The 19,794-nt window shown below is 45.1% G+C and overlaps 1 protein-coding gene across 1 annotated transcript in view; it reads right to left on the bottom strand.

Moving 5' to 3' along the window:
* crhr1 (corticotropin releasing hormone receptor 1) overlaps positions 1-17,747 on the bottom strand; it is a 49,321-nt gene extending 31,574 nt beyond the window's left edge. Inside the window, exons 1-4 of the mRNA XM_063472632.1 lie at positions 17,564-17,747; positions 6,077-6,167; positions 5,946-5,996; positions 5,558-5,677 (exon numbers count right to left, since the gene is read on the bottom strand). Coding sequence (XP_063328702.1) covers positions 5,558-5,677; positions 5,946-5,996; positions 6,077-6,167; positions 17,564-17,587 — 286 coding nt within the window. The 5' untranslated portion in view covers positions 17,588-17,747. The remainder of the gene's footprint in view (positions 1-5,557; positions 5,678-5,945; positions 5,997-6,076; positions 6,168-17,563) is intronic.
* Between the last annotated feature and the right edge of the window lie 2,047 nt (positions 17,748-19,794).

Below are 19,794 nucleotides of genomic sequence, written 5' to 3'. Positions count from 1 at the left end.
ATGAGTCCCATTCACAGAGAGTTGGGGAATGGCTGCAATCACAGCATTGTACGATGGTGACAGATGTACCCTTAGGCCCCCTCCTCGATTCAGAGATGGTCTTTCCCTTTTCACGTAAATAGCCTCCTTGACTCCGCGCTCAAACCAGCGTTCCTCCCTGTCCAAGATGTGTACATCCTCATCACTGAAAGAGTGTCCACTGGCCTGTAGGTGTAAATAGACTGCAGAGTCCTGGCCTGACGAGGTAGCTCTTCTGTGTTGTGCCATCCGCTTCGCCAGAGGTTGTTTGGTTTCCCCGATGTATAAATCCTGGATTTAGATCCTGGAACTGACCTCCCCGCCCATTGTTCCTTCAGTGGGCTGGTTTCAGTCATTATGCAAATGTACTGTTTATAAGGTTGGGAAAACCTGCAGTCAGCTGAGACTGAAGAAGTCACTTGGATGAGTGACGAAACGTTTCTCAAACAAAACGCTACGTCCAGATGACTAGAATCAAGTTTTGGAGACTTGGTTTGGAATGTCTCCAACAACCATAAAGTGCCATATCTGGTCCATCTTCTCAACGATTTCCTGGTCATATCACCTCTCCAGCTCTTGAGGTATCCACCCTGAAGTCAATTTTCACTGAACTTGGCGTTCCATTGTCAGAAGAGAAACAGGAGGTTTTTTTGGCGTAACCCTTGACAACATTTAGTTCCAGGCTTCTTTGTTCAGAGAAGTATTAATGTCACATTAATTGTATCAATCTCTTCCTTCAAAACTTTCTCCTTGTTCCCTCTTGTGCTAAAGGACTGCTGCTCTTCCTGTTGGACACCTAAACTTTGCTCTGTGCATAATTGCTACCACTTGCGGCATCTAAACCATCAGTCCTTGCCATAATCACTCTGGCAACTTCTCGCTAACAGGAATGGCATCACTTTCGTTTTGATGATCAGTTGTCCCACCCTGACTACATTCAGCTCTAAACAGATGCTGCTCCTTCATCTACCTGCATTGGTGGTTATTATGGCAGAAGGTGGTTCTGTTCTGTGTAGCCTTCCAAGTTTTGCCAATACCTCTGGGACCGGTTCCTGCTATCTTCAGTCTTTTACTAAATCTACTCTGTAGTCATTGTAGTCTTATTATGGGGCCACAAATGGTCAAAGACATCCATTCTCATCCACTCAGACAATCTTTCCATAGTAGATATAATAACAAGAGCCGGAGCCAGTACCTCCATTTTCAGTCAGAAGATTGAAAATCTAAACTCCAGTATTGCATCCCAACATCAGTCTTTCCCAAGAAGCTATTATAAGCAGTCTTGCCCAAGCACTGACCATCTACTGGACTGCTTGGAATGCATTTCATCCACTTCAGACTTCTCTTCCCATCCTTCAACATCACTACCATGTAGTGGTGCAACGGATCACGGTTGATCCGTAATCCGAACCGATCCCACTCCATGCACGCACGTGATCCGAAGATTCGAAAGAAGAAAAAAAAAGTATGTGTATGGTGCGCGTGGTGGGTCTGTCAAGCAATAGTTATGGCCAGCGCTAGCGGTCCAAGTGGAGGAGCAGAGGAGTTTGCGGTATTTAAGCAGCCCTTTGCTGCCCAATCCGACCGGGCTAAAGCTATTACAAAAGCTATTGGGGTGTTTAGCTGCAGACGGGAGGTCGTATTCTGTTGTGCAAAACGAGGGGTTTAAACTATGATGAACGTGCTTGAGCCACGCTATGATATCCCGTTCGCGTCCACTTTAGTTGCAAGATCGTTCCAAGCATGTATGAGCAGGAAAAGATTTAAGTTGTTGCTGAACTGTCCCAGGCATCTTCTGTTGCCCTAACTACTACAAATGGGTGGACCTCCAGGGCAACGGAAAGCTACGTGACCGTGACCGCTCATTATATCACAGCTGAGTGCGATATAATGAGCGGTATCTATTATTGTAGGGTCTACCTTACAATATAAAGCGATTTATTTGGCGCTTTATAAATAAAATTGAATTGAATTGAATTGAGTGGTAGATACAAAGCCCTGTACTGCCCTATATTGTACCATCATTTTTTTTAATAATTGCGTGGAATGAGTCTTGAGCTGAATGTTTTAAACAGGCAAAAAAATACTTCAATAATTAATAATAAGTAAATGTTAAAATTTTTGTCTTTTTTCTTTTTTTGCTGATCCGAAAATTGATCCGATCTGTGACTTAAAACCGTGATCCGATCCGAACCATGAGATTTTTGATCCGTTGCACCACTACTACCATGTCTAGCTTTGTATTATTTGCACATCGATTCCTGGCTGTCAAAAGCCCCACAATTGAGGCTTATCTCAGCAGCATCGATTTCTTCACCAAAACACTCACAGTTTGCCCTTGCTCAGCCTCTACATTATCTCAGCTGGTGCTGCTTATCAAAGGACTCCAGTGCTGGGTGCCCCCTTTGACCCCACGCCATGTGTAATAATGTGAATTATTGTTCGATGTTGAGTCGATGTTCCTGCTCGCTTTTATGCTGTACAGAGTTTACCTCTTTGAAGACCAAATTCAATCCGGATCTCCATCCCCACATAAGTGACCTTCACCCAGTCTCTGAAGACTGCCTCTCCTTCTCCCTCAAACGAAATAAAACCAACTAATCAGGTAACCCCCTTTCAATACTCTACTTCAAAATCAGCTCATGTCTAAGCCCCCATGGGCCGCTGACCAATTACCTCAACCTTAGAAAATTCCAGCACACCTCACCTTCAGAAACTCTGTTTATCATTGAGTCTATCCACGTTGCTACCAGATCCTGGTTTCTTCCTTAGATAGTTAGTTTTTGTTAATTTATGTTGTAATTTATGTTAGGTCAGTCTGTCTTGTCTCTGCTAGCCAGCTAACTAGGCCTCTTAGTTAGCTAGTTTAGTGTTTTCTGTTAACTTATGTTGTAAATTATGTTGCATGTAGCACCTTGGTCCTGGAGGAACGTTGTTTCGTTTCACTGTGAACTAATTGTACATGGTTGAAGTGACAATAAAGCCAACTTGACTTGACTTGACTTGATTTGACTTGACTTGACTTGACTTTCACACTTTCATCAAGTTCTCTTATTGTCCAGAGTTTCTCCTAATCTTTTCTCTGGCCATTTCTTCTGCATCAGTGCAGCAACACCCGCTTCTGGCAAAGGAATCTCTGAAAGAAGGGAAGCCAATACAGGAGAAATCTGCTCTCTCTTTCTAGTCCTTGTCAGGACTCTTGCTGCAGCATTTTGGATTAACTGAAGGCTTTTCAGGGAGTTTTTAGGACTTCCTGATAATAATGAATTACAGTAGTCCAGCCTGGAAGTAATAAATGCATGAACTCTGAGACAGGATATTTCTAACTTTAGAGATGTTGCACAAATGGAAGAAAGCGGTCTTACATATTTGTTTAATATGTGCGTTGAATAGGGATGGGTATCGTTTAGGTTTTATCCAATACCAGTACCAAACCAGTACTTTTGAAACGGTGCCGGTGCTTAAACGGTGCTCGAACCGGTGCTTAAAGAATGGAGAACACACACTTTGTCCTAAAACCTCTCATGTTTAGCTGTTTTTTTGTAAAAAGATAACAATGTTTGCCTTTTCTGCAGCTATAGGGCATATATGGTATCACTCTTGGCTGGAAGCAGTGCTTAAACAATGTTTAGCTGTTTCCCTCTTTTTCTTTGGTCATTTTAGCCTTGTTGGCCAGGGTGAAGGGAGTATCTGCCATCAAACAAGAAGACAGCCACATGTAACTATGACGGTGTTTGCTAGTTCACCTTACATGCAATAATTTAATAACGTGGTTAGCCTACTCAACGTAAATTACACCTGAACAACATTAAGCTACTCACGCAGAGAAGAACGGCTGCTGCTGCCATCATCATCCGTCATCATTTCTGCTACACTGGCAGGGCTAGGGGCCAGGACTCTTCTCTTCGGGTTTTTGTTGCTAACTCCGGGTCCGATAACAGGCACCACACCCGCAGTAGATGTGCTCGGTGTGAGGTCTCGCAGCAAGCTATCAAATACGGTGCATTTCTCGGCTTTTAACAAAATGTTATACGTCACTAGGTGTTTCATCAGATTCGAGGAGTTACCTCCTTTGCACAGTATCACCTTAAAGCACTTGTTGCAGGCTGCTGAGTTTGCATATTTTGCTGTGAAGTACAGCCAGACTTTTGACCGCTTTGCCTTGGGTGTTTTTAATCTGTAGCTCTGCTCTAAAAGAACGTACGTACCTGGGCCCGCCTACTATCCTTGCAAAGGTAAAATGATTGGCTAGAATCCAAAGTGTATGACATCTCAGGGGAAAAAAACCACCGAAAAAAACCCCCACCGAAATCTGCGCTGCTTTTTGGTCTGGTTACTACCGTTTATGTCAGATACCGGTACCCATCCCTAGCATTGAAGGACATGTCCTGGTCAAAAATGACTCCAAGGTTCCTCACAGTGTTACTGGAGGCCAAGGTAATGCCATCCAGAGGAAGAATCTGGTTAGATACCATATTTCTAAGATTTTCAGGGCCGAGTACAATAACCTCAGTTTGATCTGAATTTATTTAAATTAGGAACAGCATTTCATCCACAGTTATTCCCTCTGACATGTCTGCTCCTGACATCCACAAACCAGCTCAGGTTCTGGGTTCTGGGTCCTCAGACTCACAGCTCACAAACAGAACTGGACCTCATCATCCATCGATATCTCAGTCAATCATTATTAGAGAGAACTGATCAGAATCTGAAGACAACACAACCCAACTCGACTCCAGTGTAACCATGGCAACTACTGAGCTGTCATCAGGGCCTCACGCCCCTGATCACCCACCTCATCAGTGCACGCTGTGTTTGATTTACATCAGTCTGATCAGATCAATACATCAGTGCCCACAGACAGACACTTTATTAACATGTTACCCAATCATACACCAGATTACATCAGAGGCAAGAGTTTTTCTGTGTGTGAAGAAATTATGAGGGTCCAGTGAAACATGAGCTCCAGCTGGTCTCTCACACACACACACACACACACACACACACACACACACACACACACACACACACACACACACACACACACACACACACACACACAGATGACTCATGCTATTAAGTTCGACTGGCAACCTAAACCTTTAATTAAACAGGATATTTATGCCACCCCCCCACACAAACACACACAGTGGATATAATGAAGACAGTTGGCACAGAAGAAGAAGTCAGCTCCTCCTGGTACGGAGGTGGTGTTGGACGTCACTGAGAACACAGAGTGTGAAACTGTAATTGGCTGACACTTAATTGGCAGCCTCTGATTGGCTGTGGATAGAGATCAGTTGAAATAACAGAGACAGAGTATATACTGTGAAAAACACGCCCCCTCTAGGAGAGAACGGTCAACAGCTCGTCGTTGCCCCTAAAGGTAAAAAATAAACAAAAATCTAAATTTATGAGAAAAAAAACTCTGCCTGTGTCTGAGAGGAAGTGTGTAGCTGTCGTCACATTCACACATCAGAACTTGTCTGTGATTGTGTTAGCATGATAGTCTCTGCACCTGAGCAGGTGTGGCACTTACTGGTGGTGTTGTAGTGGATCCCGTTGAACTGCTCAGGACACGGTCTGGAGACCAGCTCACCTGCTGCACTTCGAGGCCAACAGGTTCCTATCCCATCCACCGACAGGTCACAGTATACACCTGCAAAGAGAGAGCGACAGGTGAGAGGCAGGAGGACCTGTAGGGGACTTTACTTCATGAGACTCACCTTTGGTAAATATTATTGAAGTCTACAATGAAAGTTAGAGAATGACTCAAACAGGAAGCACCTCTTAAGTTTCCTGTTGGAGTCTTAAACAGTACTGCACAGGTACACCTGAGAGTACAGCCATGGTGTAAAGCAGAGTATCTCATTGTGATCCTGGTGCTGATGTTTGTCAAAGGTCAAAGGTGTGTGTGTGATACAGACCTGAGGAGTTGCTGATGGTGAATGTCTGGTTGAGCAGGGCTAAGGTCCTCACTGAGAGACAGAACACAGAGAAGGTGTTGGCGCTCCGGTTTCACTGAGCACGTCAAAGGAAATCCCAAACAGGAAGTTACCTGTGAAGTTGGTCGACAGCAGGATCAAAGTTTCGCAGGTTAACTCAGCCGGGGAGACTCGCCCGCTCAGCGCCACGCACACGAAGACCACCTGAAAGCAGAGCTTCGGTTCAGATCGATCACATGACCAGCCGTCGGGGATGATCCAGCTGAGCGGCGCTGCGTTCGTCAGCGTGTTTTCTGTGTTTTTGTTCTAACTGACTAATAATATTTCATTTATATCATACGGAGCTCAGGATCCTCCTGCTAATGATGCAGCTGCAGTCCCAGAATGCACTGCATCGCCTCTAACTGGTGGCAGTGCAGTGATAATGGAACACAGAGGAGGAATGCAATGCTGCTGCAACGCACGCCTGGAGGGGACGTCTGTTACAGCAGCGAGTCAGGTCGCTGAGCTGTGATTGGTCACAGCCACAACCAGCTGAGGTCAGCCATCCAATGACACGTGGCTGGGTATCAGCTGGAAGAAGGAGGCAGATCACCTTCAGCACCATTTAGGAGACGATAATCATGTGACCGCAGCACTGCAATACCCGCCGAGTTAACAGTTACGCCTCACCTGTCGTTACAGGTGTTAATTCACTCAGACTGAACGCCCTCCGAGGATACAGCATCTCATCTCACACTCAGATATGGAAGAGTCTGCACACGCATCCTGCCTGTGTCCATTATTACTGCCCGTGATGAGTCCACAAAAACACGCACTGACTCAGAGGCTGTATCCCAATTCAGGGTCTGCAGCCTTAAAGGTCGCATTTTAAGGCCGATTACGTCACAGCGACGCGATGAAGGCTGTCCCAGTTCAAAGGCTGCTCGAAATGCGGCCCTCAAATGCATCCTTCATTTCCCTGAATTATAAGGATGTGGCGGTGTAGACTTCGTGGCCCAACATATCCCAGAATGCATAGCGCGGCAGTGGGTGTGGATAATTTTGCCAAAAAAAAAAAACGGCGGATGAGGGGCGCCCGAAGAGTAAACTTTAAGTAAGTACTGAATATTATGTCACTTATTTATGTGCAAATGTTTAATAACGAAGAACATTAAAACATTACTGTTGGCCACATGTCGGCAAAGTTATGTGACATTAGTGACGTTTGTACTAACTTGGTTTGAAAGCCTTTACTTTCAAATATACGCCGTTCAACAGTCTACCTTAATCTTACAGAGAGTGATCAAAGCTCAAGTAGAAACAAACAAACAAATGAACAAAAGATTTTCTCCTTCATTTCTGTCAAACAAAGCTGTATGAAACGTTTCCAGCTGTTAGTATCATGGTTGCTAGGCAATCTGGGCAGGGCGACGGAGGCTAGACCGTCCCATTTCACAAGCCTCGCACTTCCGGCCTTAGTGATCTTTGAGTACGCGGCCCTTGTGGACCGTTAAGGCTGCAGACTTTAAGGCTGCAGACCCTGAATTGGGATACAGCCAGAGAAAGTCTTTCAGCCAGTCACAAAAGAGACGCCTCAGAGGCACGATCCAAAACACTCTGTGACGCTGTGATCCTGCCTGGGTGTGACCTCTGACCCAAGAACAATGAGATTACAAGCTACTGCACCAGAACAGGAAGTGATGTAATGAAGACTGCACCAAAATAAGAGACATAAGCCTGCTTCAATGAATGACTTTCATTTTTCAGATTCACAGTTTAGTGAAACTAAAGTGTTTGTCTGCAGAGTCAGAGATGCAGAAACGTGTCTCACAGAGCCGTGACTCGCCCACACCCACGAACATCACAGACGGGCTGAACTTGAGCATCGGACCGCCTCGCTGTTTCTCTCTGAATCTGATCAACTGCTGATCATTTACGTGAGTTTTCCTCTTATTTCCTGTTGGCGTCCATCTTTGTTTTGGTTCTGGATGAACAATAACATGACAGCAACTACCCAGAATGCACTGCGATTGGCGAGGCCTGTTTAAATCAGTGGACCTGCTACGTCGGTACCAAGGTGGCGCTCTCATCAGAGCTATGTGCTGGGTCGTGTTCTGTCTCAGGACCTTCTCTGAGGTGCTCCGTTTGTTTGGACTGCAGTAATAATGGACACAGATGCGTGTGCCGACGCCTCCATATCTAAGCGTGAGATCAGATGGTGTTTCCTCAGAGGGCGTTCAGTCTGAGCGAATATTCAGCTCTCACCTGCCTGCCGCTCATCTCTGCCTCTACAGCTCCAACGATCACTGATTAATCAGCTCAGTGACTGATCGTCAATCAGCTGCTCGGTCTCGGAGATGTGGAGTCTTCTGTTAATTCCTCGCTAATGCCGCCGACTCATGATTCACACAGCGTGACTTCACAGTTTGGCATTCAGCTGGCAGGGTGTCACACACACACACATTCTCGTTTTGATATCTTAGTAAGGACATCTATGCTTACCCTAACCATCAGCCTAACTTTAACCCTGACACGAAAATCACATTTGAGATTCGAATATGTCTGCAAACTCTGAGGACGGGCATTTGGTCCCCACAAGGATGGTAACATTCAAGTTTAAGTCCCAACAGAGACGTCTAAACAGGTATACCCACAAACACGCACACACACACACACACACACACACAGTAAATGTGTCGGCCGCAGAGATCTACTGTTGTGTCTCTGAGCTAAAATTAGACCGCGAGCTGAGTGCAGCACGCGCTCCGTCTTCTTGCCGTGAATGTTTGGATCTTGGCAGCGCGTTTAGCAGCTCAGTGGGAGGAGTTACGTCAGCGTCCTGCAGCTGCTGCAGAAACCATCCTCGTTATCTGAGCCCGCTCTGCCTCCGGAGGCTCGTCCAGCCCAAGCGACAGCGCAGATCGGATCAGTTGGAACACACACAGGGGTGCACTGTGTGTGTGCGATCTGATTGGCTGAGAGGTGCTGGTGGTCCATATGTCTCCTGGTATGGAGCCTCTGTGTGTTGTCTAACCTGCACACTTGAATTCATCATTCACCAGAAACTCAATCAGACCTGCAGCTCTGAGTCTGAAGCTCTCGCTCAAGAAAGCCTCAAGAGGCAGACTGAAGCTGGGATCCAACCAGGTGATGACATCATGACATCTTCTCACAAAAAGAAGGAGGCTCCTCCCCTGTCCAACCACAGAAAGTAGATCAAAATGATGTAGCTTTATTGTAAAGTAAGGACCTGATATATCAAAGAAAGCCCAACAATCAGACTGCACTATGGGGGGGCAGAGATTTCCAAACCTCTCTCAGTCAGAGAGTCCTGGCTCTGTCACGGTGGCTCCTCAGGGTCCTGAACCACCTCAGCCAGCTCCTCTGGATGTGGAGCAGGATCGGTGCTCCTCCCTATGACTGGCACAACTTCAGAGTTTCAGGAAATTTTAAGTTCCATTCTGGATTTAACAGGGAGCCAATGAAGGGAAGCCAATACAGGAGAAATCTGCTCTCTCTTTCTAGTCCCTGTCAGGACTCTTGCTGCAGCATTTTGGATTAACTGAAGGCTTTTCAGGGAGTTTTTAGGACTTCCTGATAATAATGAATTACAGTAGTCCAGCCTGGAAGTAATAAATGCATGAACTAGTTTTTCAGCGTCACTCTGAGACAGAATATTTCTAACTTTAGAGAATTTACTGCAAAACCTGAAACATGAAATACATCAAAGCTCCGTCTGTCCACAACAGACAGAAGCAGACTGGCCAACAGCTGAGAGACTTTAAACTGTGGAGGCTCAGAGGAACAGAGGGCAGTGAAAGCAGCATAGCAGCTCCTCACTGATCAATGATGAGCCACAAAGACAGATTAAAATCAAACAGATGTCAGAGCACATCAGAGTTTTCAGAGGAAATGAAGCAGCTGTAAACGAGACTCATTCAGGACAATAATGAGTCTGTAACGAGCTTCCTCTGCCGAGTGTGAGTCTGATCAAACTCCTTTGATTGGAGTCTCGATCCCGCTCTCTGCACTCTGACATGAATTATGTGTGGAGGACACAGAGCCTTGTGACTGAGCTGCATAAAAAGAATCAGAGGATCGTAATGAGCTCGGCAAACACAAAGGAAAGCTGCCACCCACTCACACAACAGCACAACCTTTAAACAAAAGCCAGCGGAAGCACTTCCTGCTGCGGGTCTGAGCCTCAACAAAGCAGAGGCTGAACAATCCGAGGCTACCATGCACACAGCGCCACACGCTGCCATTAACCTGAAAGACTTTTATTTTGAAAGAACTGAGCCACGCTCCTAGAACCAGTTTAAATGGTCTGAACTGGTTTGTAATCCCGACGCCAGAAGACAGCTGGTCACTAACACACTAACACACCATACTAACACACTAACACACCAACACACTAACACACCAACACACTAAAACACCAACACACCAACACACCAACACACTAACACACCAACACACCAACACACTAACACACTAACACACCAACACACCAACACACCAACACACCACACCAACACAGCAACACACTAACACACCAACACACCACACCAACACAGCAACACACTAACACACCAACACACTAACACACTAAAACACCAACACAGCAACACACTAACATAGCAACACACTAACACACTAACACACCAACACACTAACACACCAACACACTAACACACCAACACAGCAACACACTAACACACCACACCAACACAGCAACACACTAACACACCACACCAACACACCAACACACTAACACACCAACACACCAACACACCACACCAACACACCACACCAACACACTAACACACCAACACACCACACCAACACAGCAACACACTAACACACCACACCAACACACCAACACACCAACACATCACACCAACACATCACACCAACACAGCAACACACTAACACACTAACACACCAACACACCACACCAACACAGCAACACACTAACACACCACACCAACACAGCAACACACTAACACACCACACCAACACAGCAACACACTAACACACCACACCAACACACCAACACACTAACACACCAACACACCACACCAACACAGCAACACACTAACACACCACACCAACACAGCAACACACTAACACACCACACCAACACACCAACACACTAACACACCAACACACCAACACACCACACCAACACACCACACCAACACACTAACACACCAACACACCACACCAACACAGCAACACACTAACACACCACACCAACACACCAACACACCAACACATCACACCAACACATCACACCAACACAGCAACACACTAACACACTAACACACCAACACACCACACCAACACAGCAACACACTAACACACCACACCAACACACCAACACAGCAACACACTAACACACCAACACACTAGCACACCTCCCTCCCTCTCGAACTGTCTTATGGAGCTCAGATCTTGGTTCTCTTCCAATTTTCTCAAACTTAACAGTAATAAAACAGAAGTCCTACTCGTTGGCACGGCCTCTACCTTAACCAAATCTCACAGTTTCTCCATTAATATAGAAAATTCCCCCATCCTTCCTTCTCCTCAGGTAAAGAGTTTGGGTGTCATACTCGACAGTAGGCTCTCATTTCAGTCTCACATTACAGTTTTTTCCAATCGCTAACAAGCGCCTACCCATACTTCAGATACGTTTTCTAAACTCTTAACACAGACTCACACCTACAAAACACAATTGGCCAAATGGATAATTTTCTTCTCAAAAATACATTTTGTTAAATATATACTAACTCTTCATTTCAAAATAGAACACATCTTTCCCTGCACACACTAACTGTACAAAAACACTATAAATCTGACTCAAAATGAAATTAGTCTGCCAAAGAATAACACTTGTTTTCACTTCACAAGGTACATGCAGTCAATCAAAGTACACCAGGTTTCAAAATACTGGCTATTATTGACATTACAAAAACTGCATAGACTTCTATGTTTCAGTTTTACAGGTATTTGCATGCGAAACATGCAATCCACCATTTTGACACCAGAAATGTCTTGGTTGGTAACTGTATGTCCACATGTACAGTAATGTTCACATTCAAAAGCATTCCAGTAAAAAGCAAACAGGTTTTTGTTTCTTTACTGTTTACTACAGGAGGTACAGTAGAAACACGGTATGATAGGACAGAGAAAGTTTTACAGTATTGCTTACAGTGAACAAAATATCCATGAAACACACAAGAGCATTCTGAACAAAAAAACAACAGCAAAAAGCCAAGATAAAAAGGGGGGGAGGGGGGCTAAAAAAAGGCAAAAAATTTGCATCTAATCTCTGCGATCTTCAGGGTTAGGCCACATGTTTTCATCAACATCACATCTGATGTTATCCAAGTCGATGCACCTGGGATAAAACCGCCTGGTATGTCGGATCCACCCTTGGCAATCGTCAACTGTGATGTCCCTGGAGCCAGCATCCATGGCTTCAAGGAGGGACATCTGGTCATGTGGCTGATGGTCATAAACCTTCCACCTCCATGCAGAAAAGAACTCCTCTATGGGGTTGAGGAAAGGTGAATAGGGTGGAAGGAAGAGACTTACCAGTCTTGGGTGGACTTCAAACCATGTTGTTATTGCTTGCGAGTGATGGAAAGCCACATTGTCCCAGGTAATTACAAAGGTCCTCATGTTTTCACCCTCCTGACCCTGCTCTGGAACCAGGCGCTGGTGGAGATCATTGAGAAAGGCAAGCAAGCGCTCTGTATTATAGGGTCCAACCTGACATCTGTGAAGGAGTAATCCTGCATTTGCAATTGCTGCACACATGGTAATGTTTGCCCCTCTCTGTCCTGGCACATCAACTGTGGCCCTTTTTCCAATTACATTCCGTCCACGTCGACGCCTTTTGGCCAGATTGAATCCTGCCTCATCGATGTATATGAATTCATGAGGGGCCTGGTTGGCCTCCAATTCCATAACTCTCTGAAACAAAGTTTATGTAAGTCATGTTATTACTGTATACCATACTGTACTGTAACCTAGTATTGTGTAGGTTACCTACTTGCAAAGTGCAAAGCTTATAGAACTGGACATTGGATTGAATATACACTATACCTGGACATATTGTCGTCGTAGCTCCTTGACCCTCTCACTGTTCCTCTCAAAGGGAACAGTGTAGAGCTGCTTCATCCGCACTCTGTGTTTGGACAATGTCCGCGTAATGGTTGTGAGGCTGATTCTATCGATATTGTCAAATATCTCATGGTCCGCCACAATTCTAGTTTGGATGTCACGCAGTTTTATTGCATTATTTGCAGCAACCATTTCTACAATGGCAAGCTCCTGATCATTACTGAGGAGCTTTCCTCTTCCCCCAGAGGGTGGAAGACGTTGCATTCTTTAGAAAGACAAAAAATTCAACATATGCATTACTGTATGACCATATTGACATGTCAAGTGAGAATAGAAACAATCCATGTGAAATGCAATACTTACCTGTTGGTTTGTTGAAAGATGCGTATAATGGAGGCAACCGTTGACCGCCTCAAATTGGGCTGCACTCTTTCACCAGCCTCTCTTAGTGAAAGACCATGGTTGATTACACGGTCAATGATAGTGGCACGAATTTCATCACTGACTACTGTTCTTGCAGCCCTTGGAATGCCACCACCACGCATTCTTACACCTCTACCTTGCCCTCTCCTTGGGCCTGCTCTTCTCCCTGGGCCCCTTGCTCTTACTCTTCCTCGACCAGACATTACAGTGTTTGTCTTTTTTTTGTTTCCAAAAACATCACTCCTCAAGGTCTTGCCTTATAAACCCCACTGAGTCTAAGCCAGACTGGAATAAGCTGTGGTTGGCCCAATTTACCCAACATAAATCAGCTGTGTGTCAATTATTCAATTGTTTGTTTATTATCAGCTGAGATATATTTTTGATATTGATATTGTTTTTGTACTGATATCATTGCAGAAGCAGAGGTTTTTATACTGTATCTAAGGTTTGGAATATTGTTTTTGCTATTGTGGGATGTTGTGTGTTAACATTCGTAAATACTACAAACACAGTCCATAATTTTGTTGGGAGGTATAGCTTGTCTGTTAAGAAAATGTAAGCATTGTGGAAATGTGTTCACTGACTGCATATTGGGTGAACACGACATGAAATGTGTGAATGGTATGGCCACGACAGACCGATGCTGTGCTAATTGTGTTTAGAGTTTTGCAAATGTGACAACTGTTTGGACAAACGCTTGTTAGCGACTGAAAAAAACTGTAATTACATAGCCCGGTATGCATACTTTCACTTACGTAACATTAACCGACTCCGTCCTTTCCTTACTCCCCATGCTGCTGCCATCCTTGTCCATAGTCTTATTACTTCCCGGATCAATTATTCCAACTCTTATTTGGTCTCCCCAATAAGTCCCTCCATAAACTTCAACTTCTTCAAAATTCCGTCATAACTCGTACTCCCTTAAGAGACCATATCACCCAAATTCTTCAACAGCTTCACTGGTTGCCCATAGAAACCAGGATAAACTTTAAAATCTTAGTTCTCACGTTTAAGTGCATTCATAACCTTGCTCCTCCTTATCTCTGTGATCTGCTTCATATCACCACACTTTCCCGCTCTCTCAGATCTTCATCCGCCACTCATCTTGTTGTTCCCTCTGCTCGCCTTACCACTGTGGGGCACAGAGCTTTCAGTCGCTCTGCTCCTCGGCTCTGGAGCTCACTTCCTTCAGCCTTAAGAAATATAGATTCCCTTCCCTTATTTAAGTCACAACTCAAAACCTACTTGGTTAAACAGGCTTACTCGCTTTAATACAGATTTTACTTGCTGTCAAATCTTGTTTTTTTTATTTTACTTTTCTTTTTTTTCTTTTTTTTGGGGGGGGGGGGGGGGGGGAGAGTTGTTTTATTTGTTGTTTGTGGTTGTATTTTTGCTTTTTTCTGTACTTTAATTTATTAGAATCTATTTTATTAGAATCTACTGTTTAATCGATGTCTTTTTCTCTTTGTAAGGTGACTTTGGGTTTTAGAAAGGCACCCTCAAATAAAATGTATTGTTATTATTATTATTATTATTGTTAACACACTAACACACTGTATAAACATCTTGGGACCATAATCAATAAAAATTGAAAGAAAAACTGAATTTGGATGAGAATTGCAAATGCGTCTGCAGAAAGAGTCAGCGACGGCTTCACTCATTCCCACACAGACTGAACAAGTCTGACTTTGTTTTATCGTCTTTTATTGAGTCTGTTTTATCTCTTCGTTTGGTGGCATGGTTCGGTCAGACCTCTGCCGTCTGACAGGTGAGTCACAGCCTGGAGCCTCCCTGGACTCTAAACAGGTACAGAGGATGGCTCTATCACTTCTTAATAATGGCTCCATCCTCTGCGGGCTCAATTTCAAGATGCAGGACGAGGCGTTATAGAAACAGCTTTGTTCCTCTCACTCAACTTAATAAGAACTGTTGTATTAGACTCATCGTGTCTGATGACCAAACGTGTGTGTGTCAGGTTCACATAGGTGTGTTTTGTGAAGACAAACGCCATCATTTCTCTGTAAAACAAATTTACCTGCAGGTGTAAATAAAGTCTCCTTGACCACACCAGCACACACTAACAGACCACAGTAATGCACACTAACGCACAATGACACTGGTCTCTCGCTCTGCGTCACACGACTCCCAGCATGCACCTTGCCGTCTCAGTTTGCTCTGCCAATACTTGAACCTCCTCCATGGCTGACATGGAAATGCTGACAGACGTGAAAAACCCAGCAAGCATGTCAGGCTGTCATCAAACACCTGACCCCCTCGCCTGACCGCCACTGTAGCCAGCTGTGAGCTGATCTGTTTATTTCAGAGTTCAGCATCTTCGAATCTGAATGTCACACAGAGCCGAGCTCTTACACAGGATGGCCTCACATCTGTGCCTCACATCTGGGCTCACACTAAAGCTGAGGTTGTTGCATATCACAACATTTTCCCTGGAATGTCCTGCTGTGTGTCACTGCTGGTTTTCCTCCCTGCTATGCCTGAGGATGGGCCGTCTGAGCTGAGCCGAGGGCCCGATGATGACTTCGTGATGATAACGATTCACACACACCGGAGCTTTAACCACTGAGAGCTTCAGCATCCTTCATCATCATTAAGCAGCAGACTGCTCCTTTAAGCAGCGCTCTCCTCCTTCATGTCCCTGTGGAGGAGTGATGATTAACACCTCCAGCCCACCTCCTCCTGTCACAGCTTCAAATTTCACTGTGCACACACAGCAGGAGGCTTTTATTGTGAAGGAGCAGGCTGCCGACCAATCACAGTGCAGCTGTGGGAAGTTTAACCCTTCATTCGCCAGTGGTCGACAATAAATCAGGGGAAGCAGCTTTGTGGCCTGGAACTACTTCCTGTACTTTTCATGTTGTCACCTGATATCTGACCTCTGACCTCTGCTTTCAGCATGGAGGACGATGGACGGAGCACACAGATGGAGACAGAAGGCGATGGATGACGGTCGCCCCCTCACTACATACTCTCTCTCTTCACTGTCATTACTGCTGCTTTGAACACACACACACACTGTGACACACACACAATAACAGCTGGCTGTACACTGAAGAGAAGCCACACCTCCATCTATACACAGAGTCCTTACAACTCTGAGTTGTGTGTATGTCTGTGTGTGTTTTTGTGTGCGTTATTTAAATGCAGACTGATCTGGCTCTATCTGAATTATTGTAGTTTTATTAAATTGTAAACATAAATAAAGCTCCTGATCGTTGGAAATGTTTAAGTCGATGCTTAAATATGAAGGAGATTCAGCGAGGAAGTGGGCGGAGCTAAACCAACATCATTAAAGATGAGACTGACTAAAGCAACAACCAGTGAGAGTACTCCTAATATCTGACTCGCTCTGTGAGGACGTGACGCTGAGGCTCATCTGTGAGCCTCGGTTTGATCCGCTTTCAGACGCCGCTGGTTCCCGCCCATCAGGAACCTGAACTGCTGTTTGGTTTTCATCCAAAGTTTGAGTAGAGCTGCACGTTCCAGTGTTTCACAGAAGCTTCAGTCACAACATGGAGCGTTCATCTATCAGAGTGTCAGATCATCGACATCACTGCAGCAGCGTCACAGTGTTTCTCAGACAGAAACGCACGTGTGCTGCTGGGTTTGGGAGGTGCATAGACTTAACCTACTTCTGACCTCTGACCTTTACATCACACAGGTGTGAGACACGACAAAGATTATTCCTCCTTTCAGTAAACTTTGTTCTGAGTTTAGGAAAAAAACTTTAAACTTGATGTCACCCGACTCTCCAGATGTTTCCAGCTGGACAGCTGTGAGGAGGATCAGCTCACCTGCTGCAGGCAGTGAATTAACACTGAGCATGCTCCAAAGATATCCTGCTACTAAATTACTGAGTCGGATTTTCAAAATAAAAGCCACAATTAATAAAAAAAAACATCGTTAATGGGGGAAACTTTTATTTTGAAACCCCTCTGAATTATGGCCGTTCTTTCACAATAAGAGTCGCTGACTTTGGCACACACTTAAAAGTTGAGAGGGTGCACGCGCAGCACGGAACTGTGCACACGCGCACGGGTCCCTACCTGACTCAGTAGTTTCCGGTCCATCTCCGTCACTCATTCATCCACTCGGACGCGCGCGCTCTGGCATGCGCCGTCCTGCAGCTCACATTGGTGTCCCGCGCGCTCCGTTCCGGTTTAGATCCCAGAACATGTCGGTCCGAGCCGAGAGTCCGGATTAGCACGGCTCTGTCCCGGTCCGCTCCGAGCTGCTCTCATCCACACTGACCGACTGAGGAGCGCGTGCTGGCAGTGAGGAGGCTGCTGTAGAGCTCGAGCCAATCAGAGGAGAGCGCGAGAGGGAGAGATGGCGGCGGCGGCGGGGGGGGGGGGGGGGGGGGGGGGGGGGCGTTTAAGAAACCATAGAGATCAAAAATCGATTAATCAGTGACAACAACCACCAGTGTGTGTGTGTGTGTGTGTGATATAGAAAACAACTGAAACCGGATGAAAACCTTTTCATTGTGATTGATTATCGATCGATCGCTTCTCTCTGAGCTGATCGAGGTCAGCTGGCGGCCGAGTGCCGATCCAGATGTTTTGACTGCTGGACGGTGCCGTGTGTGCCTCTGACATCTCTCATACTTCGACTCACAGAGGAAGCTGATGTAGAGGACGAGCTGGACGCAGCTCTCTGTTCTCCTTTGTGAGGATCTCCAGGCTTCGTCTGTGTCAGGATGACCTCACTTCGGTCTTGCTGAGGTCCAGGCTCTAAGGAGGCCCATCCAGGTGTGCTTTCCCTGCACTGGCAGTGTGTTTGGGATCGTTGTCATCGTTGTCACGCTGGAAAACAGAGCTGCTGATAAAGAGGTGTTTTCAGATGTTCCTGCGCGGTGAATGAAGAGAGCATTTTGGGTATCGCACTTCAAAGTGTGTCCCCTTTCCTCAGATGTCTAAGGACACGCCATGCGCCGATATGTTGTTAGCTAACTGCTCTTTGGGAATCACAGTGTTGGTGCAAAAATACAATTTTATGTCAAACTGTGTTATCTTTATTATTTTTTATAGATTCAGTAAAGAAATGTGTGACAGGATGGTTCATCCTTTACTTTGGAGCTTCACAGTTTAGAGGTTAACAAACAAAAAGATTCTTCTTAACATGGTCAGATACAAGGACGGGACTGAACTTGAGTGAAAAAACAGCCAATGTCTACTAGGGCTGGGCCATATCATACCGTACATTTCCGGTATAATTTTGGGAAACGATAAGAAAATGAAATATCGCGATAGAATATGGGTAAAACGCGCATGGCACTGCTCATGCTCTTTGTTTTCATACGCACATGGCGGAAAAAGCATGACGGCGACGGAGAATGAGAAGGCGAAAGCGGATCGTTGAGTGAAACAGATGAACCAGAACTGGTTTGTAAAAATGCTGCAGCTTCAGTGGTGTGGAACTGGTTTAGCTTTCGTCCGTCAGATACACAACAAAGCACTATTTTTGGTAGAGCATGCTAGCGGGCCGTCGTTATTACCGTGTTCTTTGGAAAATACGGCACACTTAAAATCAATCCTTTGATTTTTCTGAAAATCGACAGTGCCCCTTATAATCCCGTGTGCCTTATGTATGAATTCTGGTTGTGTTTACTGACCTCGAAACGATTTTATGTGCTACACGGCGCTCGAAAATCTGTCAAATGTTTCAGTACGACTTTGCTAAGCCACGAAGCCGCACCGCTTGATGGATTGTCGGAGCATTACGGCTATCGTAGGCAGGAGCCTCGCGGAGTGATACGTACTGTGCTTCAACATAATATTACCGTATTGTGTGTGTATAACCTCTTTGTAAGTTTGTGGATATTATAACCTCTTTGTAAGTTTGTGGATATTATACATGGTTATGCTGAGGATATGTCGGCCAATTTCCTCTGGAAATGCCTTTTGGTTAAACTGTCAGCGAGGAATTTTCATTTGCACTGTTACATTTTTATATAACTTTAATGCACATAAAAAACAGCTGCTTGTTTAAGTGAAGATACATTGATGTTTTTTTGCACTAATAAAGTTGTGGAGTTGTAAAGTATTTTGTCTCGTGTCAGTTATATCGTCAGTTATATCATTATCGCAAATTTTCAAATGTATATGGTGATAAATATTATTGGTCATATCGCCCTGCTCCAATGGAAGCTGGAGAACTGACCAATCAGCAGCTCATGTTGCTTCTTAATCTGCATGAGCTGCAGAGCTGCTGTGATGTTAGGGTTTTATTTTGTAGGTCCTCTGATTCTTCTTCCTGCTGCTGGTGAGTTCTGCTC

Source organism: Pelmatolapia mariae, linkage group LG4 (assembly GCF_036321145.2).
Source record: "Pelmatolapia mariae isolate MD_Pm_ZW linkage group LG4, Pm_UMD_F_2, whole genome shotgun sequence".
In the NCBI taxonomy this organism is placed as follows: Eukaryota; Metazoa; Chordata; class Actinopteri; order Cichliformes; family Cichlidae; genus Pelmatolapia; species Pelmatolapia mariae.
Note: the sequence above shows the minus strand (reverse complement) of the source record. Positions and strands in the feature narration are given on the sequence as shown.